The following is a 20,788-nucleotide window of genomic DNA, read 5'->3' on the forward strand; positions in this document are numbered from 1 at the left end:
CAAAATTGACTATTTACTTCCTTACTGCAAGTCTTATGACAAATTAATAATTGATGCATATTATTCTAAATAAACATAAATAACCTCGTAATCTATCATAAACTGTAACAGTCATAATTTAATCAAAATATATAAAATTTGCATGGACATATACTTCCTCATGTACACACACACACATATAAACCACATAAACATTCGCATACACATAACACTTTTCAACATCCCTGTAAACACAGTATGTAATCCCTATGAGCAATGTAGGGGATTACGTACTCTTTCCCTATGTCCCCCCATACTGAAGCTGTTTATTTAGGAATTATATTTAGGAAGCCCTAATGAGAGCTTTGTCAATATTACAGAAGAGCAAAAATATATATGAGCGCAATGACAGCAGGACTTTAATATGTTCTTCCAGTGACACAAAACTAATTAGGAGACACGGTAATTAGGTCTACACTTATACCAGAGGCTATTAATTGCCACAGTCAAAGACGAACATAATATTACCTATGGATCATGTAATTTTCTGCTAAATTACACATTAATAATCCTTGCTTATTATTTTCACACTCGCCCGCCCAATATATCCTTACCAGGATCCACACGAGGAAAAAAAAGATTAAAAATGAAAGAAAGATAAAGAGGGAGAGAGACATGAAAAAAGATGAGGGCAGATAGAGACTGAAAGAGAAAGAGTTATCTGTTTTGGTAATCATTTCTTTAACTTAATTCATATGCATTAGCTACTAATATATAATCAGTTAAACATATATTGAATTAATTACATGATATACTGATTATGTCATTAAAACAAATCACAGTTAAATAGCACTATTAGTATTTGCTAAATGAAGGTAATTCAAAAACATTATTGTGGAAGACAAAAGTACTAAATAGACATTACAAAAAGGGGATTTATTGATTGATTGAACATTATCCTTTACAGTCCACAGCAATACATTTCACAATTAAGTTTGGTGGGCATAATTAAATTAGTAAAAAAAAAAAAAAAAGTATTAATTGAAAATTATTATAAATGTCTTTTAAAACCAAATTACCTAGATAGTCTTTTTGATTTCAATTGGTTTCTTGTTTATGACAACAGACCAGTGGGATTTGTACTCATAACCAGCAACTCATTTAAAACTCCCTGAATAAAAGACAAGAGATTTTGTTATTATGTAAATGTTTTATCATAATATCCCAGGGAAATCAAAAGCACTTCTGTCCTTGTCTGTGATAATCTGAGCTCTTCCTAAAACACACACACACACATTCAAATCTAACCAAATTAAAATCCCTCACATAGAAAAAAAAAAAAAAAAAAATGTAAATTCACCTCCAGTCCAAATTAAAGAACTCAACTCATTCCACATGGTTTAGTATTCAGACTTCAATTTTAATTTCAGAGGTCTCAATCAGATATGACAACTGACTCAAATTAGAGCTCTTATTTTAAATAAAGTTTTAAGTGTCACACATTGGTTCCCTGCGCTCTGTAAATCTGCAGGGTCAGACATAAGTAATGTTGGCCTGTCGACTGTCTTTGGTATTAGATGATGATGTGACACAGAACAGCTCCTGAATGACAACTCTGTACTCTCAGAGATTTTGAATGGCTATCTCAACCCACAGTTTTAGCAGAACTGTTGCCACTTTTAAGGGACAGCACAAGTCCATATATAAAAACAGACAGGCCCCTGAAATACTTCAGCTAAAATAAACATGACATAAACAAATGTGTTGGTGTATTGAAAATGGAGCAATGGCAACAGAAAGGGATATTGAGAGAGAAACTGGCATTAGAGAAAGCAGCAAATTCATGCATGATGGAGATATAGAGTGATGTCTGTCTATCTGCCTGTCTGTCTATATCCATCCACCAAACTACGTTCTATATACATACACGGGTCAATGACATGACGGGTCATTTTGTCCAAAGGCCTTAATAATAATAAAAAACAAAGATATGACATCCAAAGTATAGGTAACTAGATTTTATTGAATACAAAAGGTTTTAATTATATTTTGCTACATATAAAGGTATTTTAAAGATTTTAAAGTGTCAAAAGGTCATTCGGGTTAACCATCCAAAGGCCAATATAGACATTTCATTTATGATTAAAATATCTTAAAATGAAATAAATGTATATATTGTTTATTCTGGCATGATTTTAATATCATATATCAACGTAGTGCAAAATGGTATTAAAATTATGTATAGAAGTCATTGATTTGTTAGTCCAGAAAAATTAATTTCATTGATGCCATTCGGAGTAACCAATATAAAGGGACCATTTTGGATAAAGTCTTGCGGTCAATATCATGTGACAGGATGTGACATCCTTTAGACACCTGCAAAGGACCATGTGACCGTCAAGCAAATTAACTAACTCTCTTTTAACTATTTGAAAAATGAATGTTTTCACTTGCTCATACACACATCAGGTAATTCAGTACAACCGCTATAGAACATGGAAAAAGCTGGAATTTTTTACTTGTGCTAAATATAAAATGTTTGATTGTCCTTAGCTAGATATCAGCCTGTTAGCATTGTTTGAAAATATCGTCATTCGGTATAACCAAAAGTGTCATTCAGTAAAACCAAAACTTTGCTTAAACCGAATTACTTTTATGGTGAAAAATTTTTGTCCATCTTGTAAAAAATGACTAAAGGAGTGTTAATTGATTATAAAAACCACATAATCTCATTGTTAACACTTTAACAATTAATTATATCTCCATTATGTTTTTTTTTTACACTTTTAAAAACCTTACTCGTCAATGACCCATATATATATGTATATATATATATATATATATATATATATATATATATATATATATATATATATATATATATATATATATATATATATATATATATATATATATATATATATATATATATATATATATATATATATATATATATATATATACACACACACACACAAACACACACACACAGTAAACATACATATTGTGCTAATTATGACAAATTTTAGTTGATTTTAGTTGTGTTTATATATTAGCATCTATTCAGATGGCCCGTCTGGTGTAACCTCTGCTAACCTTTAGTGTACCAGCATTTACATATACATATATACATATACAAAAGTATTAAAAAGTACAGAAGCAAATGCAGTCAATTTTCTTGAGTGAAGAATATGGCTCCTGTAAAGCTGGATTATTTGTTAGTGTGTCTGTATGGTTCTCACCCAGCAGCGTGTGTTCCGAGGGTGATGACAGGGGCGTGCACTGGGGTGAAGGTCAGCTCCTGCATCTCATCCTCTTCCTCACGTCGGTCTCCCTCTCTCTCCTGCACACTCAGCTCCAGGTGAGCAATGCTGCCGGCAACTGGACGCTCCTTATTCAATTTAAATCAACACACGGAAGAAAACAAAAAAACAGACAAATTCAGATGTCATTTTGGACTGAAATTCAGGAGCAGATCCAGCAAAACAAAAACCCAGAGGCTTTGATGAAGTTTTGGCTCATAAATCTTGTCTCTCTCTTTGAGAACTCAGAAAAACACTGACAATATTTCATCAGTAAATTTAAAACAACCAACTAAAATGTGCAAAAAAGCAAGTGAAAATGTCAAGACAACAAAGAGGTCAGCAGTTCAGAGACAACTCTGTCAAGACCATTTATTATTGGAATCTTTCACAAAAAATGACACACCACAGCTAACAGAAACCTAACAACCAAACGCTCTACAAGAACTTCAAGTTCTTTATGAAATGCCTGAAGGCACAACTCTTCCACAAGGACTTGATCAAAAACCAATTACGGCATTTTCTACTCTCCTTACCTAGCATCAGGCAACACACCCACAGGCCACAAACAGTCTGTTCACTGACCATCTGATCTGTAATACTGAAAAACTGGCAAGTATTTTCTCAATCAGGCAAGCTTTAATCTGATTGGTGGGCTTTACACAGTTTCTGGGAATCAAGGTACACTTTTTTTGTCCTACAAAGTTCAGCTTTGCCATCACAAGAATAAATTACATTTCTAAATATTTCAAAATAAAAAAAATAAAAAAAACAGAGTGTCTGTTTACACTAAGTGCAAATAGTGTCCCCTTGTTGGCAAACGTTGACAAAAATTCAAGTGGTGCAGCAGTAGCAAGTAAGGCCAACAGACCTGGCTTTTAACGCGATCGAAGTGGGTTTGCCAAACTCACATTTATTTTAAATAAAAATTAAAATAATGTTCTAAAAGTGGAAATAAACTGCGAACGAGTGTTTAATAATACAGTATTAAATGTGTTTACTGGGTAAGGTTAGGGGAAGGTGTAGGGAGGGTTTTTATTCTCCCAATAAGGCAGCATCCATTTAATAATTTTAATAAATGTAATAATTTACACTCTATGATATTATTGCATCCTGTTAATGTACATAAATACTGAGGTGCACATAGTATCTGCCAGTATACAAAAGTATAGATGGCATCTAATTACTATTTACTCTTATTGCAAAGAACTGATACTTTTACCAGGGGTAAATAGAATCTATCACCTAGTGTAAATAGCATATCGCTAAGAAAAAGCTGCTATTGTGACTTAGTGTAAACAGAATATATTGCTATTTTCACTTGGTGTAAATAGCATCTATCACTATTTCCACTTAGTGTAAATAGCATTTATCGATATTTGCACTTAGTGCAAATAGCCGCTGCCTAAAAAACCTGTTACTTTAAATTGCATTAATATCTCACAATAACATGTTTGTACGTTTTTTTTTTGTTCAAATAAATGCATAAGGAGAGCATAAGAAACTTCTTTCAAAAACATTAAAAAAATCTTACAGACCCCAAATGTTTAAACAGCAGTGTAGTGTATATTATATTACTCTATTACCTTGGTCTTTCCTGGCAAACTTTAGTTTTTTGTATTGCACTTCTAATGTCACTGCCCACTTTTGATGAATTGCTTGTGTGGTTGCAATCCTCATTTGCATTTGTCTCTGCAAAATGAATAAATGTAGGCCTAGATGTAGATGTGGCATGCTGGTATATGCATCCGCAATCACATCCAAACCAGCACACTATACACACACACATACATATACTAAGAAGGCTACTTAAAAAACACAGCAATTTAGCCAAATTGCAAATGAATATTAACATTCTGCATTTGTTTCATCTGTATAAAAGTGGTATACAGCACAGGATGTTCACAATTTTCCTTCCAAAACCAGCAAAGGATCGGAGAGATAGAAACATGAGATTAATTAAAAGAAAAATAATTCAACACCATCACAAAACCCACAATCCTACCCAGAAATTATATGACCAGCATGCAGGAATTTGAGCATAGCAGAAATTTCCTCCATAATCTCTGTCAGTATAGCCCATGTGTGGCACAAACAGCCTCGAACAACTGTGGAGGAGGTAACAAAGCATCATATAGTTAAATGCACCGCATGACTACAGGCAACAGCATAAACATACATGCTCCCACACATGATTAACATAATATCTGTAGATATCCTCGTGCAAAATGTGTGATATGCTCCCACTCTATACAGGCTGTATCTAACCATACTGTATTTCCATTAAAATAACACAAGCACATTACCATTACAAACCATTCCCAGCTCAGATTTCTCTGCACGATTAGTTAACGGTGCTGTGGAACACCTATAATGATGTGCTGATATATCTAATACAGTATACTTTTACACAACGAACGAGGTACATTACACTAGTTAACACATATAATTCATATAATATTATCTGTATACATTTTCTTTGTAGCTAGCCTGGGAACATTTACTTTTCTATGTACACTGCAAAAAAATGCTGTTCTTACTTAGAATTTTTGTCTTGTTTTTAGTCAAAATATCTTAAAGTTCTTAAATCAAGAAGAATTTCCTTGACAAGTACAAATTATTTTCTTGTATTCAGGAAAAATAAATCAAAATTAAATACTTTTTTCCTTAAAACAAGCAAAATAATCTGCCAATGGGGTAAGCAAAATAATCTTAGTCCAAACTGAAAACAAGATTATATAGCTTATTCTTGGTTTGAAATAAGATTATTTTTCTTACCCCATTGGCAGATTATTTTGCTTGTTTTAAGGAAAGACTTACTTAATTTTGACTTATTTTTCCTGAAAACAAGAAAATAATTTTTACTTGTCAAGAAAATGCTTCTTGATTTAAGAACATTAAGATATTTTGACTAGAAACAAGACAAAAACTCTAAGTAAGAACAGCATTTTTTGCAGTGTAATAATCCTTCTACATAGTTCGCTCGCTCTATTATTTACCTAAAAAAGCAGTATCACTTGTTGCCAGCTGTTAAAATAATAGTAAAGAAAAAGATGTATCACAAAAATATTAAACAGCACAAATGTTATCAACATTTATAAACAATCAATCACCAAATAAGCATATTAGAATGATTTCTGAATGATCATGTGACACTAAAGACTTGATTGATTATATGAATGTATTTCAGAGCTCAAGTGATCACTAATGGATATACAACTCAAATTCCAGAAAAGTTAGGACATTTTTTAAAATGCAATAAAATCAAGAATCTGTAATTTGTAAATTCTCTTAACATTTATTTAACTGACAAAACTACAAATAAAAAATGTTAATGTTTTCACTGGCCAAATTAATTGCATTTTGTAAATAAAAACAAATTTTGATAGAGATGGCTGCAACACACACCAAAAAAGTTGGGACAGGGCAAAATAAAAGTTAAAAGATTACAGAATACCCAAATTGAACTGTTTTGAAACAGATCACAATTAGCAGGTGAAATGGTAATAGGTGAGAGTATCGTGTTTGGGTATAAAATGGGCATCCACCAAAGGCTCAGTGTCTGCAAGCAAAGATAGGTTATGGCTCACCACTTTGTGCCAAATTTCATGTCAAACAATTCAAAAATCACATTTCTCAATGCAAAACTGCAAAGTATTTCCATCTTTTACCATCTACCATACATCGAACTGTGAAAAGATTCAGGGAATCGAGAAATCTCAGTCTGTGTAGGGCAAGGCAGGAGACTTCCATTGAATGTGCATGACCTTCAAGCCCTCAGATGGCATTGCATAAGAAACCATCATGCTACTGTGTTAAATATAGCCACATGTGCTCATAGGACTTTGGAAAACCATTGTCACTTAACACAGTCTGCCGAAATGCAACATGAATCTCTGTTATGCAAGGAGAAAGCTATACATCTATTCAATACAGAAGTTCTCTGGCCCTGAGTTAATCTCAGATGGTCTAAAAGACAGTGGAAATATGTGCTGTGGTCAGATGAGTCCATGTTTCAGCATGTCTTTTCAGACCCAAAGATGAAAGGGACCATCCAGACTTTCATCAGCGACAGGTACAAAAGCAAACATCTGTCATGGTATGGGGGTGCATCAGTGCAAACAGCATGGTTGACTTGTAGGGGTGGGACGGTTTACTGTAAAAAAAATAAAAAAATAAAACTGTTCGGTTCTCCACCCACAGTTTGGCACACGCTTGCACCGTGGTTCATCCCAAATCTGACGACGCATCTATAATATGGTATGTTGAAAACAACGTGCAAAACAGTCGATGGAAATGCATTCTGGTTTCCCAATACGTTATAATAGCGATGATCAAAAGAACATGGACAAAACAGTCACTCTTTGTAAACATATGTTCAATGAGGTGCCAAAAGCTCTATGGCTAGTCATTTACGCCACCATCACCCGGGTGTTGATATCGCGCAAGCGCAGCCAATTTAAACATTCATCTGTAAGACGCGTAAGGGAACTTGCGCGTACTGTGAGGAGATTTGTGTGTGTGTGTGTCTGTAGTGTGTACTCATCCAAAGCGCATACATGGAGAGCCGTGTCACAGCGCGCGAATACTCCTGGGCAAAGTCTTGCACCTAAACGGACAAATTCACACAAAAATGATGTCAACATGCCCATGTTAGTGAGTATCCCAACAAATATAGTAGGTTATGTCTTAAGATAAAAATGAGTTGGACAACGCATGTCTATCAGTATCAGTGTACTGGATCTTTGAATTATGTCTTAAAGGGACAGAAATCTAATATTCCTGCTCTATGTTTTAATGTTAATCGAACGACAAAGCACGATGAAATCACTCTTAACTGAATATATAATTTCAATATTGTAACTTCAATGAAATTGTAACTTCAATAATGTTCAACTTCATTTAATTATTCAAAGAAGTTTATATAAAGTGTTTTATATTAGATTACTTTATTCAATTTCTGTACCTGAAAGCTGTTAGATACCTGAAAAACCTGTAAAGCATTGTTTTTTTTTTGTTTTTTTGTATCTTAGCTCTCATGTATTTATTTGTGCTGTGTCTTGTAGTTAGATTATTTGTTTTTATTTTCTTTATCTTAATTTGACAATTGTCCTGTTTTTTACTGAACATACCGAACTGTACCGAAACCGTGACACTAAAACTGTGATACAACCTGAACCGTGAGAAATCTGAACCGTCCCACCCCTAGTGACTTACATATGTGTGAAGGTAAATTGAAGTGGAGGTGTATATTGGGATTGTACAGAGGCATATACTGCCATCAAGATGACATCTTTCCTGGGAAGCAAGACAAGAACCGCGGTCACTGAACGTGTGACATTTCAATGGTCAAGATATGACGTCACGGTCTACAGCGTCTTTTTTATAAACATGAATTCGACATATAACATATAGTAATACATTCAAAATGTAAAAATATACAACCTACTGGACTTAACTGCAAAAATATCTTTTTATTCAGCCAAGAGGTCATGCAATGATGAAGCGATCTTCTACTGGTCGCACCTCTTCACGTGACGCAAATTCACAGGTCGCAGCGACATGCAAAACTTTGTATGGCATGTATGGCACATCATGAAAAGGAGAATCAGACAACGACAACCACAGACAGTTGAGCAGATGTTCCACTTGCAAAAATTCCACTTGCAGAACTGCAACAATTAGTTCCCAAATGATTAAAAAGTGTAATTAAAAAGAAAAGCTATGTGACAGTGGAAAACATGCCTCTGTCCCAACTTTTTTGGAGTGTGTTACAGCCATCAAAAATCAAAATTTGGATATATACCAGACCATATTTTAAGGTTCTGGTGTATCTCTCCTGTTTTTGTGGTGAAGAAAATATGAAAGTGGCACTTACAGCAGATTCTTATGCAAACATGAAACATGTTCATGAAGCAGCTCATTTTGTCAAACTGGTGGGACAAGTTAATGATGCTCTTAGATGGTAAAGTTTTATTGTGCAGTTTGATTCAGCAAAGTTTTTAACCTGCAAAATGGTAGCGAACACTTGCAGCTCAAGCATGTTAAAAAAAAAACATTTTAGTATGAAATTCCTGCTGGTATCAACAGGTTTAATGTGGTTTTTATGGTGTATGGTGTCTGTTTACTAAGGTAATGCATGTGTGTTTTTCTTTAAAGCGCCTATGCCACAAATGTTTTGAGTGTAGGTGTTTTATTCTTTTGCATGAATGTATCTCTGTGCTTTGTTTTAAAAGAGCTTATATACATTTCTGTATTCGTTTGAGTGTGTGTGTGCATATGTGGGTGGAAAACTTACGACATGTGACAGCTGGTGGGCCGATGCCATTGGGGAGGGAGAGAGCAGAGAGGGGAGCTGTTGTTGCCATGGAGACCCCACCGTGTGGCTCATGGTCGGGTAGCGTGAAGTCGCAACCAGCTGAGAGAGAGACAGCTGAAGAACAGAACCAGAGAAAAGAGGAAAAAAGAATGAAAAAAATTAATACACATTTATCGCACGAAACAACAAGCAAAAGCATCCGACGGTGTGGCAATCCCCCGCAGCTGGCATCTACATAATGCCAACATCCAGCCAACACAAAAGCGGGATGAAATTAGAAACCTGTTTAGGTATAAATGTGACAGATCCAGCTTTGGATGCCGCTACGCACATATTTTCATACAAGCTCTAATTTCTCTTTCTTTACTGTGAATGTTACACCGTTCCTGTTTGCCTCATGCTCCTAATTTGAGTCTCCATTGTAGTCAAAATAACAAAAGTAACATTATAAACTTGTGTAAATGTTTTCTGTCACAGTCATTAATTTTTGAATCTTTAAACGGTTAGTTCACCCAAAAATTTCAGAGCATAATGAATCATTGTGTTAAATCAGCAGTTCAAAGCAGTTTTCAGTAGTTTGGTGGTTTGACAAGTGATCTGAATCATGATTCGACATGCTGATTCATAACGCTCCGAAGCTTCCTGAAGGTGTTTTGAAATCCGCCATCACTAAATCATTTGTTATTTTGGTTTTTTTTGGCGAACCAAAAATATTCTTGTTGCTTTAAAATAATATTTTAAAGCGACAAGAATATTTTTGGTGTGCCAAAAAACCACTGTACTCACATGAACTGATTTAAATATGTTTTTAGTAAATTAATGGATCTTGAGAGAGGAAATGTCATTGCTCCCGATGCAGGCCTCACGGAGCCATCTGATTTCAACAAAAATATCTAAATTTGTGTTCCGAAGATTAACGAAGGTATTTTTTCTTTTTTTCAGTTTTACTACAACAGAATTAATTTTTGTAGAAGAATGACACAGCTCTGACACAAAATCATGTGCAAACTGTTCTAGTGAAAAAACAAAACAAAGCATTGTTAATAGCTTGCAATGTTGTTGTTTTATGTTTTAATTAATACAAATAATAATAATCATCACAATGTGCATTCTCACATCCATTACCATTCACAAAATCAAAAAGAAAACTTTAAGGTTAACAAACATTTTCATCAGTAATTTTGTGGATGCGTTTAACACTGATTATATGGTTTACCAAGGATACAATCTCATCAGGGGGTGAAAAAGGTGACAAAAATATGACCCTATAGGAGGTCAAAGGTCATGTCCCCCCAGCAAAAATAACCAATAAAGAAATATATTACTATAATTATAATACTACTAAAAAAAAGTGTTTAATAATAATAATAATGAATGTACTTTTTTTTCACACCGACGATAAAATTACAAAACTAAAATTGATCATGTCTTAATTTCTTTGCTTTTAAACATTAAATCATAGAGCTTTTATTTTGCTGGATAAGAACTTTTTGCTGTCAACAGATTTATAAATGATTATAAAATTATAAATTTGGAAAATAGATGCCAGATGTTGCATTTTCAAACGCACATTATAAGTTTGCATCCCTGTTTTACAGCTAGCAATTAAATATCATATCGGAATTATAAAAATTTCTCTGATACTTTTCTAAATGAAGACATTAAGGCTGTGGTGATGTGATGTAACTGTGCTGCCTTTAATCAGATTTAGTCAGATATTACTGATTAAAAGTCTTCCTCCAGTGCTAATGCTCAGAGATCTGTACAGACTTTAGTTTGCATCAGTTGCTGATGTAAAGCACTTCTCTGCCCTTAAGAACGACTGATGGATTCATAGGCTGTGTGATGTGATCTGTATAGCACAGGACTGGGTGACTGTGACGGGGGTCAGTGGTGTTAAACTCATGACTCAACTGCCTCCAATACAGCCTAAAACACATACAGCCAGCACAGCCTAAAAGCATTTCTCCACTGACCCCAATACAGCATAAATTCATGACTCACTGACCCCAATAATGCCTAAACACATGATTACAGTGAGCCCCGATCAGCTGAAACTCACTGTGCCTTGCACTGAGTGATCAGCTGACCACATAACATGAATTCAGACCACGACGACTAGGGTCTATGAACCGATGAAACTTTGAAATGCAGCACTTTCCATGTTACAGTCTCTTTACGTCACTTACCTTGTATTGTACATCAATTTTGAATAAAAGAATCTGCTCTATATAAAGAAATGTAAATGTTCATGATCTGAACTGATGAACTGATCCCAATGGCAAACAAAAATGTCAAATTAAAATGTGTAAAATTAAAACATAACATTTTACTCAAACTTGCAGTTGCCCCATGAAATTTGGACAATTGAGGGCTAAGTAAATTTTTACATTTTATAATATTACATTTTTAAACATATTATATATTTACCCATATGCATTCAATATAAAAAAGGTAAACCCCTGGTTTATATTTCATTGTGGTCAGTATTGTGCTGCCCTGATGAAGATCAACAGTATTTGTGATCCTCAACTGACAGCAGACACAAAAACAAATGACTCTCACTACAATGACTCAATGAATTATTACCCCCATCACTAAGAGAAGAAAAAAGGGGGAGAGGAAAGACAGACAGATCCACATGATAGAAGAACTAGTGACAGACACAATGCCAACAGAAAAGGCACAAGGCCAGAATAAAAATCATGCACGTCAATATTCACAAAGCCAGCTCTTGTTTGACATACACTCACTTTCATGCATACTAAAAAACATAAAATCAATAATGGAGGCATAGTGGTGTCTGAAAGAGAGAAAGAGATAGAGATAGGCATAATAAGTCTCTTTTTAAAAAGCATTAACTATATATAGAGGGTGAGTGCATGCATCTAAAGCCAGTATTTTAACTCACTAACTCTGAAATAAAGTATATGGGATGTGAGAATTGCTTGATGCCATTATTCATTATACGACTTGTGCATTAGAGCACAATAAGTCAGAAATGCAACAAGGTACTGTACACCTGAACATCACATCCAAATTTACTTGTTGAAGGTTTTATTTTGAAACCATGAGCATTAATAGAGCAGAACAGTTATTGCCTACTTTTACCAGCCTTGGTTCCAGTATTTTTCCTATTCATTTTCTCCATGGGGATTTCAAAATATATTCTATATATAGAGAGAGATCTAAGTTATCAACCAAATATGCCAGTCCCAAGATAAATCACAATGTTAGGGCTCGTTCACACAATGCGTTTTTGCTTTAAAAAACACAAGACTTGGGCAGTGGAATGGGGAAAAGCACAAGGTCTGGAGACATATTTTTTAAAAGCTGAACTGATTTTAACTTGAGCGCCGTGTTTTTAGAATGTCGTTTTATGCGCAAGACGCTGCAAAAGATGCAAGACGTGAGAGCATCAATCATAGACATCCGTCTAGTGTGTGTTTACATAAAAAAAAACTACGGAAAAGAAGCGCACTGGAATGAAAAAAAAAATGTGTTCTGTGTGAACGACCCCTTAAAGATTATAATATAATATAATATAATATAATATAATATAATATAATATAATATAATATAATATAATATAATATAATATAATATAATATAATATAATATAATATAATATAATGTGTGTCAGTCAGTAGTGAAGACTTTCACTCTAAAAAGACTGAATTGTTGTGCACACAGAACAAGACGCAAATGACAAATGCTTTGACTAGCTCTGTCAGTCACGGGAAAACCCCTTAACTGTTAAAAGGACATATAATACATTGGACATTTTTTTAATATGAATATAGGACTGACCTGAAGGAAAATGCTAAATCTGAATCAAGGTAATAAACTTGTTCACTCTATCTTTTTCTCACAATACTCTTCTACATAATACAGTAAGCTTCAATTAACAGTATCAATTGAGAACAAACAGATTACTTTGCTAAGAGTGGTTGCTAAGGGTGTTGTGTAGTGATACACAACCGTTGGGTGAAGCGGTCATAGCCCTGTTTTATCTTGAATAAAACACATTTATTTATCAATCAGAATCAAGGACAGGAACTAACCGTTTAATGACTGAATCATAAGAGTGTTTATAATCAAAATAGCATTGTTCACCAACTTGGATTTACATTTTCACTGAGCTTGTTTGCATTCTGCTATTCCCTTCTCCATGAAGGATACATGGGATGCTTGAATTTGGGAGCGCATGTATAATGCCTTATAATGCCTAGTGAGTAAGGAAGCAGACTAGGTCATGGAGCAGATGTGTATTCATTTAAAATCAAACAGTTCACATTAAATGTGTGTGAAACAAAAGCCACTTTGTGGTTGATATCAGACAACAAAGCATTCTACAAGACCTGATTCATTATCTTTCCTTTTTGAATGCGGAATGACTAAACCAGTCTGTGCTTGCCACTCTGAATCCATGTGTGAGAGAGAAAATTTGAGAACGAGACAGAGCAGTCCATCAATCAGAGAGATGTGCCACAGCCCTGACAGCCTTTTCAGACCATGCGAGGGACTCAGGCTTTATAGAACAAACAATGGCAGCAGGGTCGCTGAAAAAAGCACTTGAATCAACCTTTCCAAATTGGTGTCCCTCTAAATTAGTGCCGTACCAAAATCGATGCGGACCAGATCCATCCTTCTGTGCTGTGGAGCCTAGGAAGTGTCACTGGATATTTTAAAGGGTCTTTAAGGTCTGACAGCATCTGCTTTGTTTTCTTTTGTTTTGCTGAAGTGTTAAATCAGGCTTTACTGAAGGCAGAGAAAGCCAAGTAATTTGGATCCGACATATTTCTGTTTGCGAGCCAACAAAATTGTTTTTACAGACAGAGACACTTTCAATATACCATTTGAAAATGAAGGGAGTTTATACAGGTATTAAAGTGCAAATAAAAAAAACTGACTGCATTTTCACAGTATTTCATCTATCAGTAAACAAATTTTTCAGTCTTTTTCACTCTGTTGTAACTCGGCCCATCAGTGGAGATCTTTAAAAAAAATTGAGGCATTTGAATCGAGGGAATCTTGAGCAGTAAATATACTGTATTTGTTCCGATTTTGACTGCACTTTGCATATGCAGCAACTCTTCAATTTTAAAGCATTTGTTAGTTTGTGTATGTAGTCTTGTCATTTTACTATTTTTAAATGTTTACTTGTGAAGCACTTTGGCCAAACTAATGCAAGTTTGCAGTCTGTACTGGCAGCAATACAAAAATAGACTGTTCTGCAAAATTATGGCAAGAAACATCTTTAAATTGGATTGACCTTGCAAGGTGCATCCAACAAAATAAATAAATAAAAGATTCTTATGAGCTGGATCTTTTTAGTGAATCAAAAACACTGCAAAACCAGTGCATCAACAAAAACAAAATCAGATTAGATAAAATCAAAATCGAATCACATTGATTCAACTCAAAGTGCAAATGAACTGAATCGAATCAAAACTGAATCAGTTTGAATCAAATCTAATTCAAAATCATATCTTATCAAGTCAAATCCAAATTACATCAAACTGAATCGAATCAAATTAGAATGGAATCAAATCAAATAGAATCTAATCAAAGAAAAATACAGTAGAATCAAATAAATTCAAATCGAAGCAAAATCATATCAAATCAAATAAAAAAACAAGATGAATCAAATCAAAAGAGAATCAGATCAAATCAAATTCAAATTCAAATCGTCTCAAACTGAATCTACTTGCATCGTACTGAATCAAATCAAATCTAGCCCCCATTGGTACATTTGTACTGTAAACCTTGTAGATCAGCAGTTGAACAGGGGTCGTGAACCTCTTGAGTGTCTGTGGGAAGTGAAAAACAGTGAAAATAGTGTGCTATCTGAAGAATAGTGTTACACTCTCCATCCTGGCCTTCAATACCTGTCTTCAGTTTCCAAACCCTCCCTAAGCCTTCAAGCTTTCATGGTGCAATGCTGCCGTAATTCCCAGAAACCAGTGCCCATGTGCTTGGGTCAGCAGAACATGGCAATAAGGCCACTCTTATTCTATCCAGTTTCAAAATCACAGTTGGGGCTCAGCAGAGTTTGTTCTAAAACTGCTGCCATTCTGGTGACACAGAAGCAAACAGCACCCTGAGAGAAAACAGGAGAATTTTAACGTGTGATGATTTCGAGTGACTTACCGCTGGGCCGCGCGAAGACTGCAGCGACGAAGCAGTCGGCTCCAAGATGTGTTCATCTGAAAGTCAAGTAAATTAAATAAAAATTAGAGCACTTCAAACACTCACTTTCTCCTCAATTATTTATATTTGCATAAACTGAAATATCTCCTTCACAACAGGTTTCAAATTATTAAATAATGTCACATTGAGTAGCTAAACGAGTCAATAGCTAAACGATTCAAGGTTAAAGTCAACATGAAATCAAAATGTACTTTTTTTTTTTTTTAAACAGCACTATTTATTATCAATGATTTATCTGTGCACATCATTATTTTTAAAAAATGAATTTGCCCTCATATTCTTTAAATCAAAGTAACTTCCCCTCCTTGCAACAACATCTTACTGGCACGTCAACCTGTCACTCACGAGATCACAATTCCCGATGGACAAAAATCATATCCCACCTTACATTTTTTTCTTGTTCGAGAAGCCGTTTCACTCAGACATACATCACAAAAGGGAAGATAAATCTATTCTAACTTCTGTTTCAAGCCTACTTTAAAAATGTAAACTCAAAACCATGCAACCATTACACATTTTCTCTCTTTTTCATAACATTCCTTAATCCTACTTGGGCCCGCATGAACTTGCGTAGCATAGCAGATTACTATTCCAGTCTACACAGCATTATGTCATGAAAATGTGAACTGCTAGGGCTCATGGGTGGCATTTGTGACAGGGCCTTAGGCTATGTGGCCAATGACTGCTCATTTGCATTCATGGTGTAAAGACAGCCTGAATGACCCACTGAATGAATCACATTTGTCACGTAAGCCTGGCAGCGGTAGAAGGTCCTAGGCTAGGCGAGAGATGAGGTCAGAGTCACAGTGAACAGAACATCATTCCCTCATTCAGATAATGAGGTCAGCTCTATACGGCACTACAAAAGACCTCACAGAGACCCTGTTTTACCCAGAATTAACATCACTCTCTAAAAAGCATCCAAATAATTTTTTATCTGATGATTCATGTAATTTAAAAAGGCAGATGACCACATAGTACATGTACAGTGGGTACGGAAAGTATTCAGGCCCCCTTATATTTTTCACTCTTTTTTATATTGCAGCCATTTGCAAAAATCATTCAAGTTCATTTTTTTTTTCTCATTAATGTATACACAGCACCCCATATTGACAGAAAAACACAGAATTGTTGACATTTTTGCAGATTTATTAAAAAAGAAAAACTGAAATATCACATGGTCCTAAGTATTCAGACCCTTTGCTGTGGCACTCATATATTTAACTCAGGCGCTGTCCTTTCCTTCTGATCATCCTTGAGATGGTTCTACACTTTCATTTGAGTCCAGCTGTGTTTGATTATACTGATTCAGACTTGATTAGGAAAGCCACACACCTGTCTATATAAGACCTTACAGGTCACAGTGCATGTCAGAGCAAATGAGAATCATGAGGTCAAAAGAACTGCCTGAAGAGCTCAGAGACAGAATTGTGGCAAGGCACAGATCTGGCCAAATTGTAGAAAGTCAACCTTCACTGCAGCCCTCCACCAGTCGGGGCTTTATGACAGAGTGGCCCGACAGAAGCTTCTCCTCAGTGCAAGACACATGAAAGCCTGCATGGAGTTTGCTAAAAAAACACCTGGAGGACTCCAAGATGGTGAGAAATAAGATTCTCTGGTCTGATGAGACCAAGATAGAACTTTTTGGCCTTAATTCTAAGCGGTATGTGTGGAGAAAACCAGGCACTGCTCATCACCTGTCCAATACAGTCCCAACAGTGAAGCATGGTGGTGGGAGCATCATGCTGTGGGGGTGTTTTTCAGCTGCAGGGACAGGACGACTGGTTGCAATTGAGGGAAAGATTAATGTGGCCAAGTACAGGGATATCCTGGATAAAAACCTTCTCCAGAGTGCTCAGGACCTCAGACTGGGCCGAAGGTTTACCTTCCAACAAGACAATGACCCTAAGCACACAGCTAAAATAATGAAGGAGTGGCTTCACAACAACTCTGTGACTGTTCTTAAATGGCCCAGCCAGAGCCCTGACTTAAACCCAATTGAGCATCTCTGGAGAGACCTAAAAATGGCTGTTCACCAACGTTTACCATCCAACCTGACAGAACTGGAGAGGGTCTGCAAGGAGGAATGGCAGAGGATCCCCAAATCCAGGTGTGAAAAACTTGTTGTATCTTTCCCAAAAAGGCTCATGGCTGTATTAGATCAAAAGGGTGCTTCTTTTAATAAATCTGCAAAAATGTCAACAGTTCTGTGTTTTTCTGTCAATATGGGGTGCTGTGTGTACATTAATGAGGAAAAAAAATAAACGTAAATGATTTTAGCAAATGGCTGCAATATACACTGCGTTCCAAATTATTATGCAATTGACATATCAGTAAGATTTCAGTACAATAAACATTCAGATTTTAGTTTTTCTAAGAAAATGTTTGTTTGTTTATTTATCCATGTCTTTTTAGATAACTGGTATCAATCTCAGACAAAATAATTTGCCAGATCTATGGAAACCCTACTTAGAGGTTGTTCCACATTATTAAGCAAGTCACAGTTCTCATGCAATATGGGGAGGAAGAAAGATCTTTCTGAAGATGAAAAGCATGAAATGGTGCAATGTTGTGCAAAAGACATGAAAACAACTAATATTGTGTGAAACTGAATGGAGATTATCGAATTATCTTAAGATTTGTGAGTGATTTAGAGCACAGCAGAACTCGGTCAGATAAAAGCTTATTAATGAAAGTTCTTATCAAAAAAAAATATTGTATTAAAAGGGCAGCTATAAAAAAAGCCAGCGTTGAGCAGCAAACAGGTATTTGAAGCTTCTGGTGTCTCTGGAGTCTTGAGAACCTCACCATACAGGCTGGCAGTTGTGTGTAAAGATGCATTTTAGACACTACTAACCAAACCTCACAAAGAGAAACATTTTGCACAGAAATCTTACTGATTTGTCTCTTGCATAATAATTTGGAACGCAGTGTAATAAAGAGTAAAGAATTTAAGGAGGTCTGAATACTTTCCGTACCCACTGTATATCATGTATACCTTTCAATGGGCAACATACTCATCTGCTTTATACTTTAAGCTTTAAACTTTAAACTTAAGGCTTTGAAAGGACTTCAAATAATGTGCGACAGCAACTACAGGAACTCAAGTAAAATAAAAAACATATGCAGTAAAATTTCAGATTAAAAATTAAGCATGTTTAAAATAAATAAGGTGTTTTAGGGTTTTTACTTTTGATTTTGTGCTTTATTAACATGGAGGAACACAATTTTAGTAAGTGACACCACCGTTAAAAATTTTGGGTTTGTACGAATTTTAAACAAAGAATGTGTCTTATGCTCACCAAGGCTGCATTTATTTTGCCAAATACATTAAAACAGTAACATTATGAAATATTCTTACAATTTAAAATATCTGTTCTATTTTTAATATTTTTAAAATGTAATTTAGTTCTAGGATGAATTAAAAAAAAACAGAAATGTAAAAATGTAAAGTCTTTACTGAAACTTTTTACCAATTTAATGCATCCATGCTGGTCACAAGAGACATACGTTACCAGATGTAACTGAGGATCTTCTCTTCTGACCACCTGTGATCGAATCACCCCAGACGGATTTTAGGAGTGGGTGTAAACAGGGTCAGAGAATGAGGAAACTCGATGACAGATTCTCATTTGCAATGCCTGCTGCACATTTGTGCTCCTATATCTGATCTAAACCTCTTCAAACACAATTACCAGATGCTTGGATGAGAAGATCATAAGCTGCCTTATGTTAAACCAGACACTTTTTATGACTCACTCTTGTTTTTGGTAACTGATTTTTATAAGATAAGCACCTGACAACTGTGAAATCCTGCAAGAGTTTGAAATTGGACTCTTGGGATTTGACACAAACAAAAGTGATGCAACACTGACAGAATGTGCTAAACCATCTGTGCTTAAAGAACATAGGCGAACAAATAAGTGCACATAAATCAGTCCTCCTTTAAAATGTAGAGTTAAGCCATAACCTATCAAAAAAAGCCTATAAGCATTTCAAAATATACATATTATATGGTTTCCAAGGAGTAGCTCTCTATGTTCTTTTTATTGAATGTAAGACCCTTGATGTGTCCATCCATTTAGCGTGAAACCCCTATGTTAACTGGCCCGAGGGGGCTTGTGCTCCAGTCAATTGTGACTTCCCAAAAAACCCTGACTGAGTAAATGTTCTGGATGGATTTTTATTTAAGAAGAACATCCTCTCAGCCACCCTGGTGTGCTTTGTCAGCTGGATCACCTTCCTGTCTGGAACAACAGATATAAAACCTGCCTAGTTTTCTTCAGAGTTTGTGAAGGGAACATTAATGATTAATCTCTCTGATAATCAGAGGGATGTGATGAGAGACTCTAATTAACCTGCTCTACCACCTATAGAGTGCACATAGTATAGTCTAGTGCACATGGTGTGTGGCCACTTAATGATACTTTTAATGTGTCATTTTTGAAGTAAATATAAACAAGTCAATACATCATCAATCCTTCTTCCAAAACATGTTTTTGTCTTAGCCTGATTCACTAAAACGAGAATCAACATTAGCTTGGCTTTTCAGAGATGCCGAGAACTGAGGGATTTGAAATGTTAAAATGCCGTTTTTTGTTACTCAACAGGTGAATATGATATTTTATTGAACAGATAAATTGCCATATGTAGCTCTCTAACAAAGTTCATTGTAAAGCATTATCTATTGTGAAGGGTCATATTCATCCGCACAGTCACACAGAGCCGAAGCACAACCAAAACAATTTTCTTCCACAAAAATGCATGTGGTTTTGTTTTTTAACCGCTTTGAGGGCCAAAATTTACACAGTGTACCTTTAATTAATACTTTCTAATATACACTGCACAACCAAAAAAGTCACTGTTTGGATTTTCATAGGCAAATACTTAAGAATCTATGAATGTATCATTATTACAGTGATTATTATGTTTCTAGTATGGTATATGTTTGGCAACGGTTCTTTTAATCCTTAAA

General features: G+C 35.2%; 1 protein-coding gene across 5 annotated transcripts in view; it reads right to left on the reverse strand.

The window, feature by feature from the left end:
• The window catches only part of nphp4 (nephronophthisis 4), a 184,772-nt gene that overhangs the window by 49,214 nt on the left and 114,770 nt on the right, over positions 1-20,788 (reverse strand). For all 5 annotated transcript variants that reach the window (XM_067394736.1, XM_067394737.1, XM_067394735.1 and 2 more), the window contains 3 exons: positions 15,754-15,809; positions 9,580-9,714; positions 3,222-3,370 (listed from right to left, as the gene is read on the reverse strand). In XM_067394736.1, the coding sequence (XP_067250837.1) occupies positions 3,222-3,370; positions 9,580-9,714; positions 15,754-15,809 (340 nt within the window). The remainder of the gene's footprint in view (positions 1-3,221; positions 3,371-9,579; positions 9,715-15,753; positions 15,810-20,788) is intronic.

This window comes from Chanodichthys erythropterus, chromosome 9 (assembly GCF_024489055.1).
Source record: "Chanodichthys erythropterus isolate Z2021 chromosome 9, ASM2448905v1, whole genome shotgun sequence".
In the NCBI taxonomy this organism is placed as follows: Eukaryota; Metazoa; Chordata; class Actinopteri; order Cypriniformes; family Xenocyprididae; genus Chanodichthys; species Chanodichthys erythropterus.